The sequence below is a fragment of the Poecilia reticulata genome, chromosome 23 (genome assembly GCF_904066995.2).
Source record: "Poecilia reticulata chromosome 23, P_reticulata-male-v2, whole genome shotgun sequence".
Lineage (NCBI taxonomy): Eukaryota > Metazoa > Chordata > Actinopteri > Cyprinodontiformes > Poeciliidae > Poecilia > Poecilia reticulata.
Genome location: NC_088852.1, coordinates 12,364,160 through 12,388,532, shown reverse-complemented (window position 1 = coordinate 12,388,532; position 24,373 = coordinate 12,364,160). Strand labels below are relative to the sequence as shown.

At 40.5% G+C, this 24,373-nt stretch overlaps 4 protein-coding genes across 6 annotated transcripts in view; all 4 read left to right on the top strand.

Moving 5' to 3' along the window:
- The first annotated feature begins 484 nt into the window (after positions 1-484).
- Positions 485-1,874, top strand: LOC103459492 (low affinity immunoglobulin epsilon Fc receptor-like). The gene is made up of 2 exons (XM_008401096.2): positions 485-597; positions 957-1,874. Exons 1-2 carry the CDS (start codon positions 554-556, stop codon positions 1,723-1,725), a joined length of 813 nt encoding a protein of 270 aa, XP_008399318.2. The 5' UTR covers positions 485-553; the 3' UTR covers positions 1,726-1,874.
- A 3,991-nt stretch (positions 1,875-5,865) lies between these two features.
- On the top strand, positions 5,866-13,318 carry prdm4 (PR domain containing 4). The gene is made up of 12 exons (XM_008401093.2): positions 5,866-6,064; positions 6,193-6,282; positions 6,434-6,549; positions 7,363-7,551; positions 7,645-8,448; positions 9,218-9,367; positions 9,882-10,000; positions 10,084-10,169; positions 10,244-10,371; positions 10,824-11,372; positions 12,345-12,513; positions 12,601-13,318. Exons 3-12 carry the CDS (start codon positions 6,435-6,437, stop codon positions 12,959-12,961), a joined length of 2,670 nt encoding a protein of 889 aa, XP_008399315.2. The 5' UTR covers positions 5,866-6,064; positions 6,193-6,282; position 6,434; the 3' UTR covers positions 12,962-13,318.
- A 383-nt stretch (positions 13,319-13,701) lies between these two features.
- Positions 13,702-19,261, top strand: tmem209 (transmembrane protein 209). Of its 2 annotated transcripts, none has more exons than XM_081604289.1 (15): positions 13,702-13,838; positions 14,142-14,300; positions 14,372-14,430; positions 14,605-14,736; positions 14,864-15,093; positions 15,174-15,378; positions 15,540-15,715; positions 16,255-16,326; positions 16,845-16,941; positions 17,022-17,147; positions 17,252-17,349; positions 17,584-17,698; positions 17,814-17,911; positions 18,250-18,323; positions 18,452-19,261. In XM_081604289.1, the coding sequence occupies exons 2-15, from the start codon at positions 14,161-14,163 to the stop codon at positions 18,504-18,506; spliced, it is 1,677 nt and encodes a 558-aa protein (XP_081460415.1). In that variant the 5' UTR covers positions 13,702-13,838; positions 14,142-14,160; the 3' UTR covers positions 18,507-19,261. The 2 variants fall into 2 exon arrangements, with proteins under 2 accessions (XP_081460415.1, XP_008399311.1); XM_008401089.3 differs by having other exon boundaries at positions 13,726-13,831.
- Positions 19,262-19,400: 139 nt separating this feature from the next.
- The window catches only part of ahcyl2b (adenosylhomocysteinase like 2b), a 34,704-nt gene continuing 29,731 nt past the window's right edge, over positions 19,401-24,373 (top strand). For both annotated transcript variants that reach the window (XM_008401090.3, XM_008401091.3), the window contains exon 1: positions 19,401-20,238. In XM_008401090.3, the coding sequence (XP_008399312.1) occupies positions 19,894-20,238 (345 nt within the window). In that variant the 5' untranslated portion in view covers positions 19,401-19,893. The remainder of the gene's footprint in view (positions 20,239-24,373) is intronic.

Genomic DNA, 24,373 nt, shown 5'->3' with positions numbered 1-24,373 from the left:
TGAATCAATTCAACTCATTATGTTTTGTGTTTGTTCTTCAATTATTGTTGAATATTACCATAGTTATTATTGTTGTTACTGTTTTTTTTTTTATTATCACTGATAATAATGTCAGCTTAAGTATTTCGTCATTCTGCTCTGGGGTTGGCCGCTGGAGATTGGGGAATATACAAAAAATAAATGAATGAATAAATACCAATTTAACTTTTGTTTTGATTTAATTTTAACATCTTCCTTTTTCCTTTATCATGCCAACACTACAAATACCTAAGTACCACACTGGACTCTTTTCCTGTTTCTCCTTTTCTTTTTTCTTTTGCCTTTGTTGCATACCAATTTCTAACACCTGTATTTGTTACATATCACAATAAGAAAAAAGAAAAGGTAACGATGATTTATTTATTTTTTTGTTCCCCAATGATTCAGCAGCAGGACACGGAGAGATTGCTATGGAAACCACACTCCCTTGTTTTCATTTAAAACATGTGAATTTTTGTCCATTTAAAATCACCAGGTCTCAAATGTATGTTGCCAAAGTCAACAGACCCATGCCATGACATTGCTCACATATTTAAGAAACGCTATAATGCTTCACAGGTAAGGATGGAATTACAGGATATTGATGAAGGAACAGCAGATATATTGATTTATTATATTAGTTGGTAAAGAGGCAAAATATAACTGTCTATGAAATAGCATGGGCTGCATAATTATTTCAGAGATCTCAGATTGGACATTTAAGAGCTGCTTTTTATTTGCACTATTTGGACCAGTTTTTTTGTTGTTGTTGTTTTTTTTTTTTACTTCGCCTCCACTTCACGAACAGATTTGTGTTGATTTATATCGCATTGTCATTTTGTGGCAAAATGTGGAAATATTTTAAGGGCACTTAGGTAGATTGTTTAACTACATCCGGATAACTTGATTCTCCCTTTTTTGCGTGTGTCTGTGGTCAGGTCTGCTAGCTACACACCTCCAGAACTTGTCCAGGCACCTGGGAACCGAACATGCAGCATCTCTATGAAGAAATGGAAACCCAACTGGTATTTTGTTGTGATCGGAATTTTGAGCGGGCTCGTTGCCACACTGATGGCACTCTTCATTCGTGAGTTTGTCAACAACCAAGACTTGAGGACGAGTCTAGAGCAGATGCAGCTTGCAGCGGACAACGCCGATAAACTGCACAGAATCAGTTTCTCCAAGCGGCTCGACTACATCTGGGATCTTTGTGACCGGTCCACGCTGCAGTGCTCCCGCTGCCTGCCGGGGTGGAAGGAGCACGCTTCCCGGTGCTTCTTCCTGTCCGACGTGGATAAGGAATGGGAAAATGCTCGCATCGATTGCCTCCACCACAAGGGGGACCTAGCAATGGTCCACAACGCGGAAGATCAGGCGTTCCTGACGAACCTGACGTTCCAGTTTAAAAAGGCAAATCCCGACATAAACTTCCACTCAGCGTGGATCGGACTGCAGGACTTGGTCAAGGAAGGAAGCTTCTTCTGGGTCAATGGAGACAAACTCAAACTCGATGTCCGATTCTGGAGACCTGGCAAGCCCAACAACTCCGTAGCTACCCGGGACACTGAGCAGGCCGGTCTGGACTGCGTGTCCATTCTACCGCCGGATGCGGCGGGACCTGAGGGCTGGATGAACAGCTGGGATGACATTAGTTGTGCAGGGAAACGTCACTACATCTGTGAGACTGATGCTCTGATTTTGGCCTAGGATGGACGAAGTCCTGTTCTAAACCAGAGACATTAAAGAACATATATCAGAAAGACTGAAATGTTGTGAGGGCAACATCAGGCTGTGCGGCTGCGTTTGGTACTAAGAACATGTCAATCCTGGAATAAAACCTTTTAGAATTTGAAAAAGACTGTTTTGTCAAAGAAAGTCAAAGTCCAGATTTCTATTGATAATTCACAGTGTGTGGCGAGCAGGGGTGAAAGTAAGGGGGTACGGCAGGGTACTGCGTACCCCTAAAAGATTCAGCGGGGGAAGCGGTACCTGCAAGAGAGGAGCGGCTGTAAAACATCAATGGGTTCACAGTGCAGCCGTGAGTTCACCCACTAATCAGCCGTGACTGATTAGTTTTTCAAGAACAATCTAAAACAGACTTAATCAGTTAAGAAATAACTTTTTTCCCCTTTTCTGAACTGTTCATGCTTAGAGCAGCGGTGCAACACGTCGATCGCGGAAGGTTTTGAGTCGATCTCGGCTTTAGGTGACAAACTGAACGCAGCCAGGAGGCTGAGAGCAGCACGTCCTCCTCTGACTCGCTTAAAACGGTATTAACTTTATTAAAGAACAACAATAGTAATTAAAAAAAAATCAACAAGACGCGCTCAAATTAATGACCCAACAAAAATAATAATCTCAGTAATTATTGTTTCAACAAGGTTCAAATCTGTGCGTTTCGGTTCCATTACCAGCAGGAGTTTAAAATTAACTAATCAACTACCGCTGTGTTCATGAGAGGTTTATTAATGATCGCAAAAAATAAATATCAAGCCTGCAAACCTAATATCGTAATGGACTGAATGTTGTGTTTTTAACATAATCTCTGGTCGGCTTGTGGAGCGCAGGAGGTTGCCATGGCAACGGGTGTGCTGAAATGACAGAGACAGACGGAGAGTAAAAATGTGCGAGTGGTTTAGAGTTGATCACCTGTTCGGGTTGTTTGACCTTTTTTTTTACTTTTGTCTTGACGCAAAAGTCAAGCCATAAAAACATAAAACTGTAATGGACTGGATATTCAGATTTTTTGTGGGAATATTATTAGTACTATTATTATTATTTAAAAAAACAATAGTAATAATGACAATAATAACTTTATGTTATTATAATTTAATATTATGTTATTAAGTTATAATAACATAAAGTTATAATATAACTTATGTAATTTTATATAATATTGCTATTGTTTTTAATCATAATAGAACAGTGCTTTATATTATATATAAATATGTGTTTATTATATATAAATAAATTGTTATTTATATATAATAATATATAAATAATGTGTATTATTTATATAATATAAATAATAATATAGAATATAGAATATAAATAATAATTATGAGAATATAAACAATATTTATATTCTCATAAATATTATTATTTATAATAAATACTATAAATATTATTACAACAATAATATTTATTATTATTAAATAATAATTTGATTATTAGTTAATTAAATTATATAATTGAATTAAATAACTAATTATTATTAATTATTCGGCTCTTGGGACATTCCACGTCCCAAGAGCTGAAATGGGTTTTCTCCGTGGGGTGTCTGGGCTCTCTCCCTTAGAGATGGGATGAGAAGCTCGCTCATCTGGGAGGGACTCAATTGCTACCAGAAAATAGTTTGTCAAAACTGTTCCTCATTCCTGAGGTAATCAAATATCCAATGCCAAAACCCAGGGGAAAAAAACATGCTGACTAAGATCTCTGCCATACTAAAAATCTGGGGGAGCGCTACAGATGTAACATGGTGTCGGTCAAGATGACGGTCAAGAATTTCAATTCCTTTGATCGCAAGCTCAGCAGGCGGCAAATTCGAATTAGTTGGGAGATCGAACATTGTAGATATTCTCTTCTCTTGCCCTTTTCTGCAGCACACAAGTTGAGGTTTAATAGTCAGGTCTCTTCTTTCCAGAGCAAACGTCCCGAGCCGGGAGAGTTAGCTCTTTTGGAAGATCGGCCAAATCACTCCCTAGGACGACAAAAGTGGCATTAGAAGACTAGACCCATCAAGAGACTTCCCCAGCCGGGGAAGTTTGCTCTTTTGGGACTTGATGGGTCCAGTCTTTTTTTGCTGCTTTTCTCAGACCTCTGGTTGAGTTTTGGGACGTCTTGATTTCCTTCTGATCGCTCCAATCCTCCTCAGTCGATGCACTTTTTGGGGACTGGGGAAATCATTGTCCTCATCTCCCGTTTCTCTATCAGAATGGTCTGCATAATCTGTTAGTTTTGTGTGTCCTGTTGGACCATAAACTCCCCCAGCCGGGGAAGCTAAATGTACATTCTGATTAGTTGATCTTCTCACTTTGGATGAAGGCTTAAACAAATATTCATCGAACTCGTCATATTCGGTGTCATCCTCGTAACTAGCGATATCAAATTTAATATCAGGAAGCAACTTATTGAATAACTTTCTTACTCCCGAAAAATCCGGCTCCAAAAGTTATAGGAAAAAAAATTGTTTTGAACGCAATTTGCTCCATTGTAAATAAAGGTACTTGAAGACAGCGATCGCTAACGAAGAGATGCTTGGGAATAACCTTGTTTTGAGAGCCAAGCATTCATAACCTCAGAAGTTCTTTGATCTTTGTCATAGATGAGTTACAATGAGCTCACTGTAGTTCTGGGGGAACGTCTTGCTTCTGATCATTGCTATGGAAACGATCAAATCAGTTCTGCATGACTCAAACTATTAAAACTTTGCAACTGCGTCACTTAATCATTCGAGGCGCCATGACGGACTTAAGAAGGGTATATTTTTGGAGGCTAGGGATTAAAACAAGGATCTTAATGGTTAAATATTAAGTTTAGATTGACAGTGGTATATTAAAACCATTAATTTAAGTTGGATTTTTCATTATTATATCAGGTTTAAAATTTTGAATCATACTTGACTTAAAAATATCTTAAAAGTAAAATTAAATGTAACTTACAGACATTCGCTGCTGCTGCTGTTGCAAATTGCGACAAGAAATTTAGCCTGCATGGAGAAGAGCAAAGAAATAATTTTGGTTTAATAATTTTACACGTTAGCATAGAAATAGAATAAAGGATGATCCCAAAGAAACGATGCTGCTGCCGCTCCATATTTGATGGGTTGTAAACGACCCACTCGAACACATTTGTTCTGTACGACGCAGAAACGTGAACAACAGAACAGAACGTAACGTCTTCCAGCTTTTTCTGCTCGACACCAACAGCAGCACAGCATCAGCAGCCCACATTACTGATGGCCAGGAAGGAGATAAATGAGTCCATTTCTATGCTTTCCTGTAAACTGGTTATGAGTCTGTTGGTTTTTCACTTTTCTTGTATTCTAACTATTTAACCAACTGGTAAACAAATGTTTATATCTGTTTTTAAAAGAATTGTAGCTTCTCTCTTATGTCTCCATCAGATGAGCAGCAGTAGCAGCTTTTAGTGACATTATTATTAATAATAATTATATTGCTTTTGAATACCATTCAGGATTTAAAAAGAACTGATGAAGATGGTTTATGTGTCTAGTCTGGCCTGGGAGAGATGCCTGTGGTTCCCTTCTGGACCTGTTGCCCCATCAACCCGATGTGGAAGGCTATCTTCAGAATTCAGGTCTCGGCATCTCAACGTGTCAACATTGCAGCCAGTGGGCTGAGGTTCTCTACAATTATGCAGATTTTTGTTACAGTTATATTTTTACGTTTTCAGACGTCCTATATCAGAGTTGCAAAATTTACTGTCCTAACTATATTTAAACCGAATGGCTCCATCTAGTGGAACAACAGGCCAATTACTGTTAATAGGAAGCGAAGAAGAACAATTTGAGATTACTTCAACATTTGTGGTTGATTTTATACGTTAATAGTATATTAGCTTTAGAAAATAATAATTACGCATGTAATATATAAAAACTAACCCAAACTGATACCATTCATAATTAAGTGTTAATGAATTTGCACATATGTCTGAGTATAAGAAATTGCACGTTTACATATTTTTATTAGCACTGTACTATGGAGAGCCATTTCATGTATAAATGGGAATAAAGATGCCAATTACTCATTTATTTATTTCCCATTCTATGGCTCTCTATAACCACTAACATAAACCGACGTCAAACTGCGTGTGTGAAAAAATTAGAATGCGCATGCGCAATAGAGGCAAAGTTGCTGTCATGGCCCCGTTCATGGAGGTTTTGTGTTATTATGTCGTTCCATTTCGACAAATTAGCAACATTTCCGAAAGGATACAGCTTTTTCAGCCATGTGACGATATAGCCAAGTTTCTGTTTGGTGGAAACTCATCAGCCTGCTCCGTTTTTATGTGCTGCGAAGACGTAAGTTTTCAAGGCTAACGCTAGCTTAAAAGCAAAACCAGAGCTGGTGTTTTTACGGCTAAGGAGCTACATTGTCACCTCTTGTCGTTATTCACTAAAACGGCGATTATTATTCTCATTTGTCGCAGAGGTACCCTGGAGACGTTCATATTTAAGTTGAGGGGAGACATGTAGCAGTCGCGTTGGATTCTTAAAGGGACAGCAGTTGTTGAATTCAGGTAAGCTACAAAGGCTACACATTCATCCTGCAGTTTCATAAAGAAATGTAGACATGGACACAGCTAAATTTGGACTGAAACATCTGTAAAAGATGACAATTGTAATTAAAGAGGTCAATTGGGTCGCTTGACTCTGATGTTGACTCTTCAGGATGAATGACATGAACCTGAGTCCTGTGGGCATGGACCAGCTGAGTGTGCCCTCAGTGAGTGCCAGCCACCTGGGTCTGCCCACTTCTCCCACTCACAATCCCATCCCCACCCCAGGTATGGAAACAGTTTATCGAGTCAAAGATTGTTTGACATCCTTAAATCAGTATAAGCACGGATTAAAGCTCAATATATTGCCACTATTGCCAAGAAAAGTAAAGAAATAAAATAGTTTTTTTTTAAAATAAAGTTGTAAAATTCAGAGAATAAAGTTGCAGTAGTAAAACAAAAATATAGTCACAGCCTGCTACTGATAATAATCTGATGCTGATGTGTTGACAGTTGAAGTGTTTCATTAATGGTAAAATGGATACCAAAGTATAACTTGACAAGATGCTCAACATTCCTTATTTTAGGAGTTTTCCTAAAATTCTGACTTTATTTTGTCAATTTTAACAGAATAAAGTAATGTTATGGTAGTGTTATGACTTTATTCAGGTAATTCCTTCGACTTTATCCTCATAATAATATGACCTTATTGTCATATTACTATGACTTTATCCTAGTTATATTTTGGCTATTCTAGTATTATGACTTTAATCTTGTACAATTTTATTTCCATAATAGTACAACTTTATTCTCATATCACTACAACTTTATTTTGGTAATATTGGGACTTTACTCTTGAAGTATTACTACTTCTTGTATTATAACTTTATTCCCATAGTACAGTGGCTTTATTCTCATATTATTATGACTTTATTCTCGTATGACTTTTTTTCTTGTTATACTATGACTTTATTTTTGGTAATATTATGACCTTTTGAAATATTATGACTTATTGTAGTATTATGACTTTATTCTCGTCATTTAATTTAATGTATTTATTTCTGTCTGAGCCTTGTTCGTTCGCATGTTTGTTTCTCTCAGGCATGCCGGTGGCCATCCCCAGTCTGGGCCCGTCCCTCGGCTCCCTCCCCTCTGCTCTGTCCCTGATGCTGCCCATGGGTCCTCTCAGTGACAGAGGGGTGATGTGCGGCCTGCCTGAGAGGAATTACTCCCTGCCTCCTCCGCCGTATCCCCACCTGGAGAGCAGCTACTTCCGACACCTACTGCCAGGTGGGTTTGTGATTTGTATCTGTTATTAGACATAAAAACCAAACAGTAACTCATATTTCATCCCAGTATCCACTGTCTCTTTCTTTTTATAAGGAATTTTGTCCTACCTGGCAGACCGTCCACCTCCTCAGTACATTCATCCCAGCAGCCTCAACATGGACGGGACACTGTCCGTGGCCAGCAACAATCCCTCCAGTCTGGACCCCTACAGCGGGCCTGGGGGCCCTCTGGAGCAGGGCCTGGTGCCCTTGGACTCGAGGCAGGTCAGCGGTCAGGCAGACCTTCACCAGGCCGGCCCTCATGAGCTGGACTCCACGGGGCTGGCAATGGAGTCACGTGTTAACAGCCCGCTGTCTCCTGACCGGATGGGGGAGGAGCTAGCCAGCATGGACGGGGTGGTGGCGGTGGCGGTATCTGATGCCCAGCAGCTCGGCAGAGGACGGCAGCCTCAGCCTCACGAGGGTCTGAACTCCTCCGGCGGGGTGATGCCTCTCCACGGGCCCCCCGTGCTGGAGCTGCCTGTGGTGATGGAACCGGACCACCTGGGAGGCAGAGTGGGAAGCTCCGGGACGGGAGGTGCTGGGGGCGGAGGAGGCGGGGGAGGAGGAGGTGGTGGTGGTGGAAACGGGGGGCTCGGGGAGCAGCTCCACGGGAGCGGAGAGATGAACCCGAGCGTGGTGAGCGTGGTGCTCACCGGCTCCATGTCCAACCCCGGCCAGCTGGAGCCCGTGTCTCTCCACGGACACTCGGGGATGGGGCTGGAGGCGGTCAACGTGTCCTCCATCACCGCCGAGGTGGCCCTCGGCCCCGAGAACAACCTGGTCCTCGTCAACTCCACCCTGCAGCTGGAGGATCCGGCTCCCAGCAAGGAGAACATGGACGCCCCCTGCTCCATCTGTGAGTATAAGCGGATGATTAAAATCGACTTGTTAAGATCAGAAACAAACACGGGGTTCGTACGGGTGCTTGAAATCCTGGGTTTGGAAAGTGCTTTATTTCCGTATAAAGTCCTTGAAAGTGCTTGATATCGGAACTTCATAGTTTTGTAAAAAAAAAAGTGCAGTCTAACGCTTGATTAAAAGCCTACATTTGGAAAATGTTACTTTCAGTTGAAACCAGGTACCTAATAAAAAGACATGCACATTTTCTTTCCCACTGCCTGAAGTTAAATCAGACACTTTTCTTGTTTTAGTTTAGGTAGGAGGGACCAAAACTATTTCTCTTTGTGAAATGCCAGAAAACTGAGCAATAAAATTTTTTTAAAACTTTTTTTTGTCGATTATGTTTAAGCATTTAATTTGAGCAGGAAGGTAATTTACCTTAACACAATTTGTTTGGATTGTTTTAATGTAATAATTATTTATTATTCCTAATCACTCAATGACTTATTGATCTGTTACTGAAATAAAGATGGTCTTACATTTTCTGCTCTAGTTATTGGAATTGGGGAATTTTTGCTAAGGTAGTGTTTCGTTCTGGGACCTGTCGGGTGTGTAGGGTGTGTGACAGACATTTCAAAACATAACATTTTCTTACTTTACTTACTTTAAAAATGCTTGAATTTTACTGTGGGGTGGGAAAAAGTGTACGAATCGTGAAATTAACAATTTGAAACATTCAAAGGTACAGTTCTGACATCTACTGATCTCTGCTGATTTCTCCTCAGGGTGCACACTGTGTGAGCGCTCATACGCCTCCGACTGTCCGGAGCACGGTCCGGTCACCTTCATCCCCGACGCGCCGATCCAAAGCCGGGCTCGCCTCTCTTTGCCGCGTCCGCTCTGCCTTCGCATCTCTGTAACCGACGAACCGCTTGGTAAGAGATCAGACACCCCTCAGCTACGGCTGGGCGATGTGGCTTAAAAATAAAATCTCCACATTCAGATCTGATTTCTGATTTTAATAAATTATTTAAAAAGAAATTTCAAGTGACAGAAAATATTTTCAAAAAGTGGCTTTTATTTCAAATGATCATTTCTGAGTTGCGTGACAAACTGTTTAGTACAAAGCTACAAATCTTTTGGATTCATTGTAAAGATAATCAATATTATTAGCAGAAAGTGCGTTTTTGCCCGAAGAATTTATGAAAATGAACAGGATAAAGTCATTTTAATGAAAAAAATCTTCTAGAATTGTAAAGGTCACTCATAACTATGGAAACAAGCAGTGCATTGATGTAAAAAAAAAAAAGAAATCCAGATCTTCCAAAAAATTTAATCTTCAAAACCAAAAATTGGATTAATCAATAAAATCGATTTATCACCCAGCCCTATTGTAAGTTTTAGCAATTTATTGTAATATTATCAAATGTTTCCCAACATGTTTTCCAGGAGTGTTTGCACGGGATGTCATTCCCCAGAGAACCTGCTTCGGGCCAATGGTGGGGCAGCACTGCAGCAACGTGGATCTCTCTGATTGGCCAGAAAAGGACACGCCTCAGATCTGGAAGGTCTGTTGACGCGCAGCTGTCTAAATCCACCAACGCTTTTTACGTCAAAAATAACGAATGGAAATGCATGTCCGTCGCCGTAGATGTACCACAACAACGTGCTGGAGTTCTACATCGTGACGACCGATGAGAACGAGTGCAACTGGATGATGTTTGTGCGCAAGGCGAGGTAGGTTCCCGATCACTCCCACGCGCAGGAGGCGGAAAACGTTACAAACCAAATGCAACGTTTTGGTGTTTCAGGACCCACGAAGAGCAAAATCTGGTGGCGTACCCTGCCAACGGGAAGCTGTTCTTCTGTACGACCACAGAGATTCACCCCGACCAGGAGCTGCTCTTCTACTACAGCCGAGACTACTGCAGGCTGATAGGTGAGGAGACAACGTGGTTATGAGTGGCTGAGCCAGTAGAGATTTATGACAGGGTTTCATCACCATCTGGGAAAGCGTGGGATTTGATTTCAGAGAAAGAAAAACGATTGACACTTGTCATTCTTTATTTTTTTTCTTGTGTCCATCTTTTTTCCCAGGTTCAGAGTTCATATGGGTGCTTGAAATCCTTGAACGTGATTGAATTTCAGTTGGGCATGTTTAAGGCTTGAAAAGAGCTTGACTTCTGTATAAAGTCCTTGAAAACACTTCAAATTCAAACCACATTGTTTGAAAAGCGCCTAAATTTTATTGTGAGAAAAGTGTAGCTGTCTAGGTTCCTGCTCACTGCAGAGATATCTCCCACTGATTCATAGACAGCTTTAGGTTTTCAATAAAAAAAAAAAGAAGAGCTCATTGGACTGAGAACTTGATGACCGTTTTTGTTCTTCCAGGTGTTCCTCAGGTCCCCGACGGCCAGATCTGCCAGTGTGGCAAAGAGTGCTCATCGTTCTCCGAGCTCAAGTCTCACCTCAACAGCCATAGCAGCAACCACAGCCATAACCAGCCTGTGCACAGCCACAGCCCATCGCTGCAGGACCACGCCCAGACGCAGCAGCAGCAGCCGGCACCACCTCAGCAGCACCAAGAGCTGCAGTCACAGCAGCCGCAGCACGTTCCACCCGAGGAGAAGCTGCTCAACGGCAGCTCCAGCGCCTCGTCCTCCCCCTGGCCTTGTAGCAACCCCGCCGCGGGACAAGCAAACGGCGATAGCCGCAGCACTAACAGGAACTCCAACAGCGTCGCCTCCAGGGGAAGAGGCCAGGGCAGCGTGCGGGAGAAGAAGTTCAAGTGCAGCATGTGCTCTCGGGCTTTCATCACTTCCACGAAGCTGAACGTGCACTTCATGGGGCACGTTGGTATGAAGCCTCACAAGTGCGAGTACTGCAGCAAGGCGTTCAGCGATCCCAGCAACCTCAGGATGCACCTCAAGATTCACACAGGTACAGTGAGGATTTTGTCGAGCATCGAGTTACCCAGTTTCACCGAATTTTATTTTCCTTGCGCTGGGTGTCTGCGCAAAGTCCTAAATTATGTATCCAAAATTAAGGTCTTAAATGTCTTGCATTTCTTTTTTTTATTATTAATTTGGCATTAAATACATTAATAACAGGTCTGAAATTTGGTATTGTATGTGTAGAGTTTCTTTTCTTGCAAGACTGTTTTGTCTAGCAAAAGAAAAATTGTCTTTACACTCTGTGACTCGAGGCTGTTGAGGCTACTGCTAACTATCTGCTAACATATCACCTGCCAGCTTGGCAAGTGTAGTGACCATTTGTCTCTAAACTTAAATTCAAAAATCAAAAAACTCAAAACTCAAAGGTGATCTAAAGAAAAGGTGAATCAAACTCAAATAGTCACCTGATGCACCGTGGATTCTGGTTTACGCAGCAAAAAAAAGGATCAAAAGTCAAAATATAGTTCTTTGGTTTTATTCTTTGGCTGATTCTGTAGGCTGGTAAAAAACCTTATGACCACCCACGTGCATAATATGCTACCTAAGACCCACCTATTTATACCGTGAAATACCCACATCCCAACCTGAAATTAATTAACTAATCAAGTGAATTCCTAATCAAAACAACTTATTCTAAACAGCAAATTAAACAAAAAATTCTAATGATAAATCAAGTAGGAAATAAACAATAAGAATAAACTAAACAATTTAAATTCTAAGATTTAACCAAAAGAAAAAAGGGGAAAATGGCTCCTACAGCAAGTTTTTCTGCATCTATGTGAAAGTGGAAATTTATTGCCAGTTTGCTGGATAACGTTTGTTATCGTCACTGGCTAACTTCTCATACTAACCTTCATTTAGGGTAAGGAAAGGATGTTACAATTAAGCTGTCCTTCGGTGAAGCATCGGTAATAACTGCAATCCTGAATACATCGCCTACCTTTTTCTGTCTGGACAGGTCAGAAGAACTACAAATGCACAGTTTGCGGGAAGTCGTTCACTCAGAAATCTCACGTGGCTTCCCACATGCTCATCCACACCGGCGCAGAGAAGCTCAAGTGTGACCTTTGCGACAGATCATTCATCAGGAAACAAGACCTGAGACAACACATGTTCTCTCACACAAAGTACGTGTTATTTTCTTCATTTTTGTTTTCATGTTTTGGTTTTTCTTTATATTAAATACCTTATTATTTATTCCCATGTTTTGACAGTGAGCGTCAGATTCAGTGCACAAAGTGCAACAAGCACTTCCTGAAAACCAACCACCTGAAAAAACACATGAACTCTCACGAGGGCAAGAGAGACTTTGTCTGCGAGAAGTGCCACAAAGCTTTCCTTACTAAATACCACCTCACGCGTCACCTCAAGATCTGCAAAGGGCCCAAGAGGGACAGAACGACTCGAAAGGAAGAGAACGTTTTCAAGGAAGAGGAGGAGGAAGAAGAGGATGAGGAGGATGACGAAGAAGAGGACAGCAGAGGGAGGAGAGGTGGAGATGAACTGAATGATGAGGACTATGGTTTAGATGTTGGAGGTTATAATTCTGAAAAGTCCCTGTCCCCTCCTCATTGAAGACAGTGCCTCTTGAGATGATTTGATTTATTTATTTATTTACTGTACTATTACTTATCTGATTTACCGCATACTTCTAAAACGACCTGTGTCAAACCAATGCCACATTTTATATCATGACATAAAAATTCTTTGAATTTTCTATTGCCATATCAATGCTGCTACAGTATTTGTCGTATCTGTAAAATTATGTTTCTTATGCCCAACTTGTTGTTTAATATCTATTTCTCCAGTTAGTTTTTTCCTGTTGGATTTGCAGGAATTGCCTTTTTTTTTCATCAGATAAATTCTTGTGTGTCCTTGTTACACCAACTTTTTTATATTAAATCTGCCATTTTGCTGGTGCTTACAAGAATGCAGATAGAGTTGTCATTTATCAATTGGTTGGTTGATTGATTTGCAATTAACGACATTGAACAACAAGCACGCCACAAATAACTGAATACCAAACTGACATTAAATCATACCAGTTTAACAAACTGACTTTTCCTCTGAATATTTATACTTATTACACTTGTCTGTTCTTAATTTTAAAAATAGACTATTAACCTAAGATATTTGAAAATATGACCTCTAATCTGTGTGAGAAATCGACGGTTCTCAGCTTTTGTAATATTTGTAATATTTAGCGCTAATTTAATTTTATTTAATATTTAACGCTATTTCTGACTATTGCCTCACGTAAACTGACAGACATGTAAAAACACTGTATTTAAATACATGATTTATTACGATATTTTAAGTAACAGTAAAAATACTATATTTTACCAAAAGCTCTTACTATGAAAACCGTGTGCCGGAAGTGCTTTTGGAACTTCCGTTTAGAAATACAAAATATTCAGCGCCGCTGCTTTCATTCACTTCAGCGTGGTATGTGGTTTGTTGCATTTTTCACATTCTATTTTAAATTTTTTGCCTTTTTAAACATCTGTTACTTTTACAGATAAAGGAGTTTTAAAGTAAAGCCAAACTTCTGAAGCACTGTTACCGTTGTTTTGATTGTTAGCTAACCGTTCAGCTAACAGCTCTGCTGACATTCATGTTCCACAGTACTATTTCAAGTCAAACTACTCTTAAGTTCTTTCACAAAATAAGTTTCAAAGTCCGCGTACTGTTGCGCGAAGTTCATGTTTGACTTCTTTACTCAATGTTTTTTTTTTTTTTTTTTTACTTTTTCCAGCCTGGTCTGAGTGACAGCCATGCTGACCCCACCGAAGGAAGGGATGCCCAGCATGATAGACAAGGCGCTGAGGATGAGGAGGGAGGAGCAGGCTCGGCAGATCGTTCTCGCCTGGGCTGTGCTCAACGTCTCTCTAGCTGGCATGATTTACACGGAAATGTAAGAAATCATAGCTGTGAAGCCATATGTAGCATTTTCTGTAGCTCTTCATTTTTATTACTTTATTGTAGGTCAGGGAAGCTGCTGAGCAGGTACTACAACATCACCTACTGGCCAATCTGGTACATCGGTGAGATTCCACTACACTTTTTTTTCTTACAAAATAAGACTGCTGCTTACCCACCGTCCACACAAGGGTTTCTTAAATTAGGCCTCTAACGCCAGAGACGCTCAAAATAAATTCCTCAAATTAAATCCTACACCTAAGTTCTTGTTGTGCTTGTCTTTCTTCATATTCTTGCAGAACTGGTCCTCGCCTGTCTTTTCAGTCTCAATGCTCTTTTTGACTTCTGGAAGTATTTCAAATACACAATGTCTCCGTCCACCATTGCCGTTACCCCTCAGCAGCATCACCTTCTGGGTCTTAGGAACACAAGTAAGTTTCTCTTTGTGTCTGCACAGAATTTCAGGTTTTGGTTTGCTTTGTGCCTGATGGTTGTTTTTAAGCCATCTTAATACCTTTATCGGAATATTGAAGTGACTTCCTGTCACTTCCCTTGCAGATATCCAGCCCTCTCCTCCACAAAAGCCAGAGAAGAAAGAGACTCCAGCTCCCGCCCAGTCCTCTCCGCTCCAGGGCCAGAGTGTGCTGAGCTTCAGTCCCTCTCGCCCCGCCTCCAGCAGCCCCAAGTTCTCCCCCAGCTGTACGCCCGGTTATAGCCCGCCTCTGGGCAGCCCATCCCCACCAAGCAGCGCAGGAGGACCTTTTACCCCCTCAGTGGCCTTTGGAAAGGTGCATGTTTTTCCAGAAGCAAAGGAAAACGGAATGCATCTAAATTAGCGTTACATATTCTACGTTTGTCTGAATCCTAGGTGCTCAACTACAGTCAGTCTTCAGGCTCTTCTCCCTATCAGAACAGCATAGGGTCAGCAGAAGGCTCTGGCTTGAGAGCTCGGTATCGCACATCTCCTTCGGTGTTCAACTCTCCAGGAAGCAAGGAGGACTACATGGAAGATCTGAAGAGCCTGGAGCGGTTCCTGCGTTCCGAGGAGGAAAAAAGTCACCGCAGTCAGCTCGGTGGGAAGGAGTCCTTCAGCTGAAACCAGTTCCTTTTATACATGAACTGAAGTTTCAGCAGAGTACCAGTCGATGAGCTAATAATCTTTCTAAGCTTAATTTCTTATACGTATATTTTTTTTCTGAACTTATTTTTTTTGGTTGCTTCATTCCATCTGCAGGCAGTCCAGAGTCCGTGTCTCCAAGCCACAGCCCTACTTTCTGGAACTACAGTCGTTCTGTGGGAGATTATGCCCAGAGCTTGAGGAAGTTCCTCTACCAGCCGGCGTGCCGCTCTCAGGCGCCGTCGGCGCACAAGGACGAGACAGACCTGGGTTCTAAACACGCTGCAGAAGAGGTCCATTTTGTTGATTTTATGCAATACACTAATACTGTTTTGCAGTTATCTTCAGAAGACATGTGATTAGAAGAAAAAAAAGGCTGTGTGCAATTTGCATTCAGACAGCACAGAATCAGTATTTTGTGGTATCTCAATACCAACTTTTGTACACATAGAGATGAAAATGCTTCCCTATTATTTGCAAACGACTCCAGACTGTGTTAGATTGATAGGAAAAAAACATTTTTGAACATCTATTTTCAAGTTATGCCACATTCCTAATTGGATTTAGATCTAGGCTTTGACTAGATCCCCACCTCACTATTATTCCACCACCTCTGTTTACTAATGTAGCGAAAATCTGCGATTGTACTGAGATTAAATGAAAACACAGGTGGACATAATTTACCAACAAGATGTCTTCTGAATATGTTTGTTGCATTGGATTTCATTCAGGGGGACCAGATTATATGTGGATAAGTAAAGATGTGGATTTGAATTTGTAAAAAAAAAAAATCATGAATCCGTGTATATCCCTGCAATGTCTTTATATTTAGGTGTGGGCCAGAATCACCACCAGTAGAGCCGCAGCGGATCACGTCGACAGCTGGACTGCCAAGCTTAGAAATGTGAGTCCTGATGTTTTTCACTGGACGTCTTTCTCTGTACGCCAGGGTGTCTGCGCATCCTTAAAAATTCTTAAATTCATTTAAAAAGTAGGTTGACCTTTAATAAGTTATTCCCAGGTCTTAAATATTGAATTAGCGGAACTATTAAATCTCGTATATTCTATGTATTTTTCTTCTTGCGGGGCTTTTCTGTCAGGTAAAAAAATTAGAGTCTCACTCAGACATCTTAATTGCTTCCGTGAGTCGAAACATTTGAGGCTACCGTTAATTAGCTGCTAATATACTTTTGCCAAGTAACTCGCTAGCTTGTTTGCGTCTGTCATGGTTAAGTACAAATTAATTGCCACTTGACTGGACGAAGTTCGTCCATTTCTGTGGACATGTAGGCCTTAACCTCTACTCATAAGTGTTAAATTTGAGTTGGAGAAACCTGCAGAAAGCCTGTACCGTCCTCCATAAAGTCTCGAGCGCTTGGCTGTAAAAAGCAGACTCAGACAAAATACCATTTGTGTCCGCAGTGGATCAGTGACACCATTTTGGTCCCTCTGGTCAAAGAAATCGACTCTGTCAACAGCCAGCTGAGGAGGATGGGCTGTCCGGAGCTCCAGATAGGAGGTCAGACCAGCTGAAAATGCTTTATAACTTGGAATTACTGCAACAAATCTACTAGCAGCTTTCCCGCTTTCTTCCACTAGAGGCCAGCATTAGCAGCCTGAGACAGGCAGCAGTGATGAAAGCCTCCTTAATCCCCACGCTGACCTCTATTGTCCAGTACCTGGACATCACACCCAACCAGGAGTATCTAGTGGATCGCATAAGAGGTTGGTTCAACCATTCGACTTGTCTTTTTTTGTTTGTTTTTTGTTTAAATTGCCGTGTTACGAAGAAAAAACACATCAGTGTGTTTACGTTTTTATTATTTCAGAGCTGTCTCACAGTGGCTGCATGAGCTCCTTTCGCTGGAACGGTGGCGGCGATCTGAAGAACAGGAAGTGGGACACGGATCTCCCGACTGACTGCGCCGTGAGTCTGCATCCAAACAAATACGAATGAATTGTCACAATTGCTCAGATTTTTTTTTTTATTTTAGTGGGTGTTTAGAACTCTTTGTGGTATTTTTGAATCTCTCTCAACTTCTTGATGTTAAACTGGTACTCTCCTAATGTGTGTGTCTGTAAAGAGTTTTTGTGTTGCATCAAGTCAAATATTTAACCCCCTAGGTCACTCTTGCTTTTTATTTTTTTTTCTTCATCTCAGATCCTCATGCATGTGTTTTGCACATATTTGGACTCCAGGCTGCCCCCACATCCTAAGTACCCAGATGGGAAGACGTTTACTTCGCAGCACTTCAGCCACACTCCGGACAAACCTGGTGAGAGCTGGTCTGTTAACGAGGAGGGAAACAAAACTATAAAAACAATCAGACTTTCCTGCTTTCTTTCTTTCTTTTTTTTTTATACCATTGTGTGTGTTTTTAACTCCCGTAGATGTTACCAAAGAGAACCTCTTTTGCATCCATCAAAGCAGCACCACACCCCCTCACTACCAGCTTATATACCAAGGACACATCTATAGTCTTCCTAAGGTGACTGAAAACAAGACTTTTTTTTTTTTCCTTAAATGCTAAATGTTTATTGCACTTAATTTTATTTTGTAATTGTTTTTCCTTGACAAATAGTGTTTTGCATGTATTTCAGTTTAATTCAACACTGCTTAGGATTATTACCTTTTATGGTCCATCACATAAAATCTCAAATGAAATAAGTTGATGTGTGTGTGGTGTAGTGTGGCAAAACATGAAATATTTTAATGAGTTTTTCTTTTTTTAAAGCATATATATTTTTCTGGCTCAACACATGATTTGTTGCTAACTAAGAACACTGAATCGCAGTGAGATGAAACCCATCTTGATTTCTGTCACAGGGAAGGAACAACCTGTTCCACACAATCCTCATGTTCCTCTACGTCATCAAGACCAAGGAGTCAGGGATGCTGGGGTGAGCTCTTTTTGACATATTTATCATTTATTGTGGCTAATTATTGGACGTTGTTTTCAGAGCTTTACTGGTCCTATGTTTTGGATTGTTTTTACTGAATTCATGTTGATTTTTTTCTTTTTTTTTAGGAGGGTAAATCTGGGCCTCTCTGGAGTGAACATCCTCTGGATATTTGAGAACTGACACATCGTGTTTTAAAAGCACAAAATGGCTGCAAATGCCTTTTTTTTTTTTTTTTTTTTTTCGTTTTATTTTTCTTCCATGCTGCAAAGATCAGCTTAAGAACTCTTTCAGGGTCATACCCCAAACAGTTGTTTTGCTTTGAAAAGAGAAATGCATGAACCATAATGGACACTTCCACCTCTGGAAAGAAAGATGCTGTATTTTAATTGACTATTTCTGTTACATCTTTGAGACCCGATTGATTTTTTTTTTTCTTCCTGATTGTCGTTTAACAGCATGGCAGTCTTGTAAATTATATACCTCAAATTTATCTGAATGACAGCAAAAAGGGGCCCAAACCCACTTACCTGAATGTAAATATTTTTATTTCTTGTGAGCAACTTGCAAAAAATGTCACTGGTTTGCTCATTGTTTTGTAAAAATAAATGCCTTGCGGTGTAAGGGAATACTGCTGACATCTACTGGAATCAACCTGAAACCATGAATTTGGAGTAGAGGCAGCAGTGCGGCATCAAAAAACTTGAATTGCACTGTAAATCATATGTTTACTATGATATTTAAAGGCTATAATGCTCCAGGTGGGTATGGAAAAATGTAAGTTGTGCTTTAGAGACCTGACAAGTGACCTTTTGACGTGATTTTAAATTTTTAAAAAAGTAATCAATTTGTTTCAACTTCCTTATCATTCAGCGCTGTTCCAAGTCTTTTGCCAAAAGCTGTGTTTACTGTTGCTGTAATAAAAGGTTTTCTCTATCCTGTTATGTATTTTAATGCCAAACTAATCCGCATGGTGGCAGTGTAGCTCTGTTTTCCGGTTTGACCTTACCGCTGTACTCGTTTTATAATGATGTGCCGCCACAGATGCTCTGCGATGCTGTGCCATCTAGTAACTGACTTAATCTGGTGGAAAATACAGCCGAGCAATTCAGTGGCTTGATCACATTAATTTGTGGAATCTCTTGTTTTAATGAAAGCGTGTGAGTTTATTGCATCTTATAATGAACATTGTATGGGAGATTATTTTTAAAACCGCATTATCTAGCAAAAACGGTGCAGTATGTTTTGTATTTTTGAGAGGTTTTAATAAGTGCATTGCCACGTTGCTGCTCCTTTTGGGAAATGTAGGCAAAGTCTCGATCGGAAACGCTTCCTTGATCGTTTCATAAATTTGTGGTCGTGTAACATTTGGTTATTATGTTTAGAAATGTTTTGGAGATGTTCAGACAAGAGGTTAAAACTGTCACAAAAGATGCCCAATAGGGTAGTGAAAAGGAGTATGGCAGTGAAACTACAAGTCCCATAATGCATTTGGGTGCCGCTGCTCCTCCATTCACATCCGCTCGCTTCGCTATCAGCGCTGGAAAAAGGACTTTGAGAAACTGCGGCGATGTCAGTCCAGGTTGTGGCAGCGAAAATGGCAGAGGTCGAACTCAAAGACGTCTCCGCCGGCAAAGCTCTGCCAGCCGAGTCCCCGGTGACGCCTACCTCGGAGGACAAGACCCTCGCCAGAAACGAGCCGCAGAGGGAGGCCGGTTCCTCCGCCGCAGCCGCTACGTCTCCCACCGCGGAGCCCTCCGCGAAAGCCGGGGAAGGCAGCCGGGGCTTGCTCACCCCGAGCGCCGCCAAGATGCCACAGGCGTCCGCTTTGAAGCACTCGGACCCACAGCAGAACGGCGGAGACGCTTTTGTGAACCGTGACGGCACGGTCGCCGAGGCTCCGCGGATGAAAAAGGTGAGCGATGAGAACACTTTTCTCGGTTGGAGCCGAGGTAAACGGTGCAGTGAGAGCTGACTGGGAAAGCTGGCATTGTGTCACGATGCTAACAGGCTAGCTGGTCCCAGAACTGATTCAGCTGTGACCGTTAACGCTTTTAATCACGGCTTCCCCCTCTGAAACCTCTACCGTATCATTAATGAGGGCGAAACACCACATTATATCCACTTTTATAGCAGGGTGAGTTTCTCCTGCTGTTTTCGTTCGGTTTTTTTGTGTGTTTTTTTTTGTCAAATCGGTTTCATAAAGACTTGAATATATCCTGGAAGTTTTGCTGATTGTAAAAGTTTTGCTGAGATTACATTTGTGAATTTAAAGACGTCCGGAAAAACACAACTTGTTGACGGCGTGCAGCCTTTATGACGCCATTTTCCGATTTTAAAATGATTTGGAGGAAAAAAAGGGCAATTGCAACAAAATTAGTTTATCGATTTTCTGATGGGTTGTAGCTATTCTTAAACCGGGCCAATGCTGTACCTTCCAGCCACAAGGAAGGTGTTTATTCGTTGCCACGTGAAGTTGAAATCTCACGCATTTTTGCTTCCTGTTAAAGTGCTGCTGAGGGCCGGGGGGAGCATCTCCACAGTATCTTCCCCATGTTTTACCCTGGAGGTTATGTGTTTTGGTGGATTCACTGTCACCCATTCATAATGTCCTTTTGATTAAAAAAAACAAAACAAACAACTTATTGCCTTTAGTTGTATTTTTAGGGTTATTTGCATGGGTTTCAACTTCACAATCATGCACAGTGATAGCATCTCCATCTCCCAATAATAGTGAATATGTTCTTTTGTTGAAACACGAACCTGACAACTCATACATTTTTGTTGTCTGTAAAGAAGCTCCTCTCCTTAACTTGATACTTCAGCTGTTTATGGTCTGCCGGCTCTTGTTTTGCTGAACATTGTCATGTTTTTAAGTTCGTGCCATGGTTGAGATCGGATACATTTTTATTATTTTATCTATCCCAAACAACTGCTTAGCATGTATGTAAATATGATGTCATTTATCTTGTTGGAAGAAGCAAATGGACTTGGTGTTTTGTATATGCTATAACTGTTATTTTGCCTTCTCATTTTAGATTCCCCAAATTCAACCAAGCTGATGAAGTTCATAAAGTTCATAAAGTTAAATAATAGGCAACCGTTCAGTAGCTGCAGCACAGAGCAGACGTCTTAGTGGAGGAGTTTACGTCAAGCATGTGTGTGAGCATCCCCTCCAGCAGCGGAGAGTATTAGGTGATGGGGATAAATCATGTTTTGGGATTTATCTCCAGATTTACAGGTCAGCAACATCTGGATTACCGAGTTATGACGCAGTGCTAGCACCGGGGCCTTGCTAATAACACATAAATTTACAAAATTAGGAGAATAGTTTTAGTGTTGCAAAAATAAAGTCGTGGTACATTCGGACTAAAGCTGTGATCTCAGGATATAGTTATAAATTGAAAATGGTCATAAAATGTTGAAGTTATAATATTTCAAGAGTATAAAATTATGAAATTAAAGTAAATGTTACAAGAATAGTCATTTTCATAATAGCCATAATGCTATGACATAATTCTCATATTTTCCCAACTTTATTCTCATATGACTTTGGTAATTTTTTATGTTTTTTTCTTGTGGTCGCCCTTATTCTCCTTTTTTTTCCTCAGATGCAATGTTTCTTCAACTAAAATTAAAATATCTTCCAGTCCCCCCCCCCCTGTTTATATCTAATGTTGATTGCAATCATTACATAACTTTTATCCTCCAACCTGTGCTCAGACATCAATGATTAAGTTCATTTATAGGGCAATCTATGTAATTCACTTTGATACGAGGAGATCATTGCAATAAAAAAAAAGCTAAAGTACTCTTCGGTAATCAACATAATCATAGAGAGGTGAGTTTTTGTTTATTTATTATTTTTTTAATTTTCAGCTTCACTTGTCAGCAAATCCATTGGAGTGGAAATCTGTCCAGTTAAGCAGTTTGTTAATATAAATACCCGGTTGTGGACGTCCACAGGCTGTATTTATAGGTGCAGCAAGCGCCCTGCAACGTCACCGACGTACACAAACCCAGCCCGGCCTTTCATAATCTGCTGAGTTCTGCTGGTCCGGCGCTGCGGCTGATGATGCAAGTGTGCAAGCGGGCGGCGTGGAGTGAGTGAGCGAGCGAGTTTCTGGCTAGCATTAAATCCCCGCCTTTATCATGTCACCACACGGGATTAAAAGGCCATCTTCCTGTCGTAGGTGAGGACAGATGTAAGCTTTTTTACTTCTGAGCTGCCGATGAGCAGAATTCACAACCAGCATGGTTTGGCACGAATGGCTCCGATCTCCGGGAAGTCCAGTGATCTTTCCTGAAAGAGCTTTTTTTCTTTTTTTCCTTCCTGACACTGGCTTACGTTGTGTCATGATCACCGTTTGCGGATATTGTGACAAAAAAAAAACCCCAACCCAAAACGGCGCATACGTATCCGCCAAAGAGGCCACCTGCCGGATCAAAGTGGATACTGATGATGGCGATATTTCCAAATGACTCCACAGAAATGCAGCAGTTGAGAAAGCTCTTCCCCATCTGAAAGAAACGTTATGTCATGCACTAAGCTGTTGTTCCTGCTAGCGCTTAATGGTTTATAGGCTTACGGTGACCTGTGGCTGCTCTGCTTGGGAAGAGAATGGTCTGGAGGAGATTTAAGGCAAATTAATTCTGATTTCATTGTGTGCTAAATTGCGTTAATCACAACACAGTTTCTTTGGGTTTAGTGGGACAAATAATTAACTACATAAAATAAATTTTAAGAAGACAAAATTTAACAACCCAATTATAGATTAGAAGATGCAGTTGGCATGTGCTATAAAAAAAACTCACAAAGTTGCACACCACTTTTCATGTTTTGGGTCAGTTAGGTTTAATGAAATGGTTTTTATGTGCTAAAATCTAAAATTAGGTGTGTGACCTTTTTTTTTTTTTTTTTGTTTTTTTTTTTTGAGAGAAAAAAAAACCTTCATCATTTCCTTGGTATTGATTAACATTCCTTCTAAGCTGAATGACAACCTGGTCAAACATTTTGGGTTTCCTCCCACAAGCTTCTCACCGTCATTTACTGGAGTTTTATCCCTTTAAATCTTACCAAACTGGTAGAACTGAGTCACATTTGTAAGCAGACTTCCTCGTACACACCTTTTTGGTTTGGGCCACTTTATCCTTCACATGAAATGACAATCATTATGGCCAAACACTTGAGTTTTAGTTCTATATGACTAAAATATGTGCTCCCGAAAATTTTTGTTTCTTAAAGTTTTTGTTTGAGTACTTTCGCAAACTGCAACATGTATTTTTTTTTTCATCCCATAGCAGTACACGACTTGGATCAACCAAACATTCTGGTTGGGTTTATAGTTGGATGTAATTCTAACTATTTTCTTCCAGATTTCTTTCAAGTTTCTTAGCATGTAGCTAGGGCTAGTCGATTATTCTGACGATTAATTGATTAATCGGTAAAAAAATTTTTGTCACACTGCGGATTTTTCATTTAGCCACGTAAGCCTTTTTAATACAATTATAAAAATACATTAAACAATTCAGTTTTTTAATGCAGTAACATACCATTACTTAAGTGAATTTTATCATATCTACACATTTTTTTTTTACAAAATGTATATATATTTTCTACAGATTTGGTTAAATAAAACTGAATATGCTGGGGTGTTTTTTTTTTTTTCAGCAAATTACTTGAGTTTGTATTATCCAGTTAACGATTAATCAGTTACTAAATTGGTTGACAATTATTTCAATAATCGGTTCATGATTAATCTGATTAATCATTTCAGCCCTACATGTAACTTTCTTGCAAAAGTTACCTTGGAAAAACGTGGCCTGGTTAGTTTTTTACCAAAGCAGCCTCTGCTGAGCTGAAAGGAATGGTCAACTTCAATTTCAAAGGTCATTCTGAGAGTTGCAGCCGTTATGTTAAGTTTTTTGTTGTTGTTATGGTGTTGGAATGTCTTCTGGTTCCTCACTTCAGAAACTTTGATGAATATGATGCCGAAACGTCCTTAAAGAAAGTTACTAAATGATGAGCTTGTGTTCAATATTTGAATAAA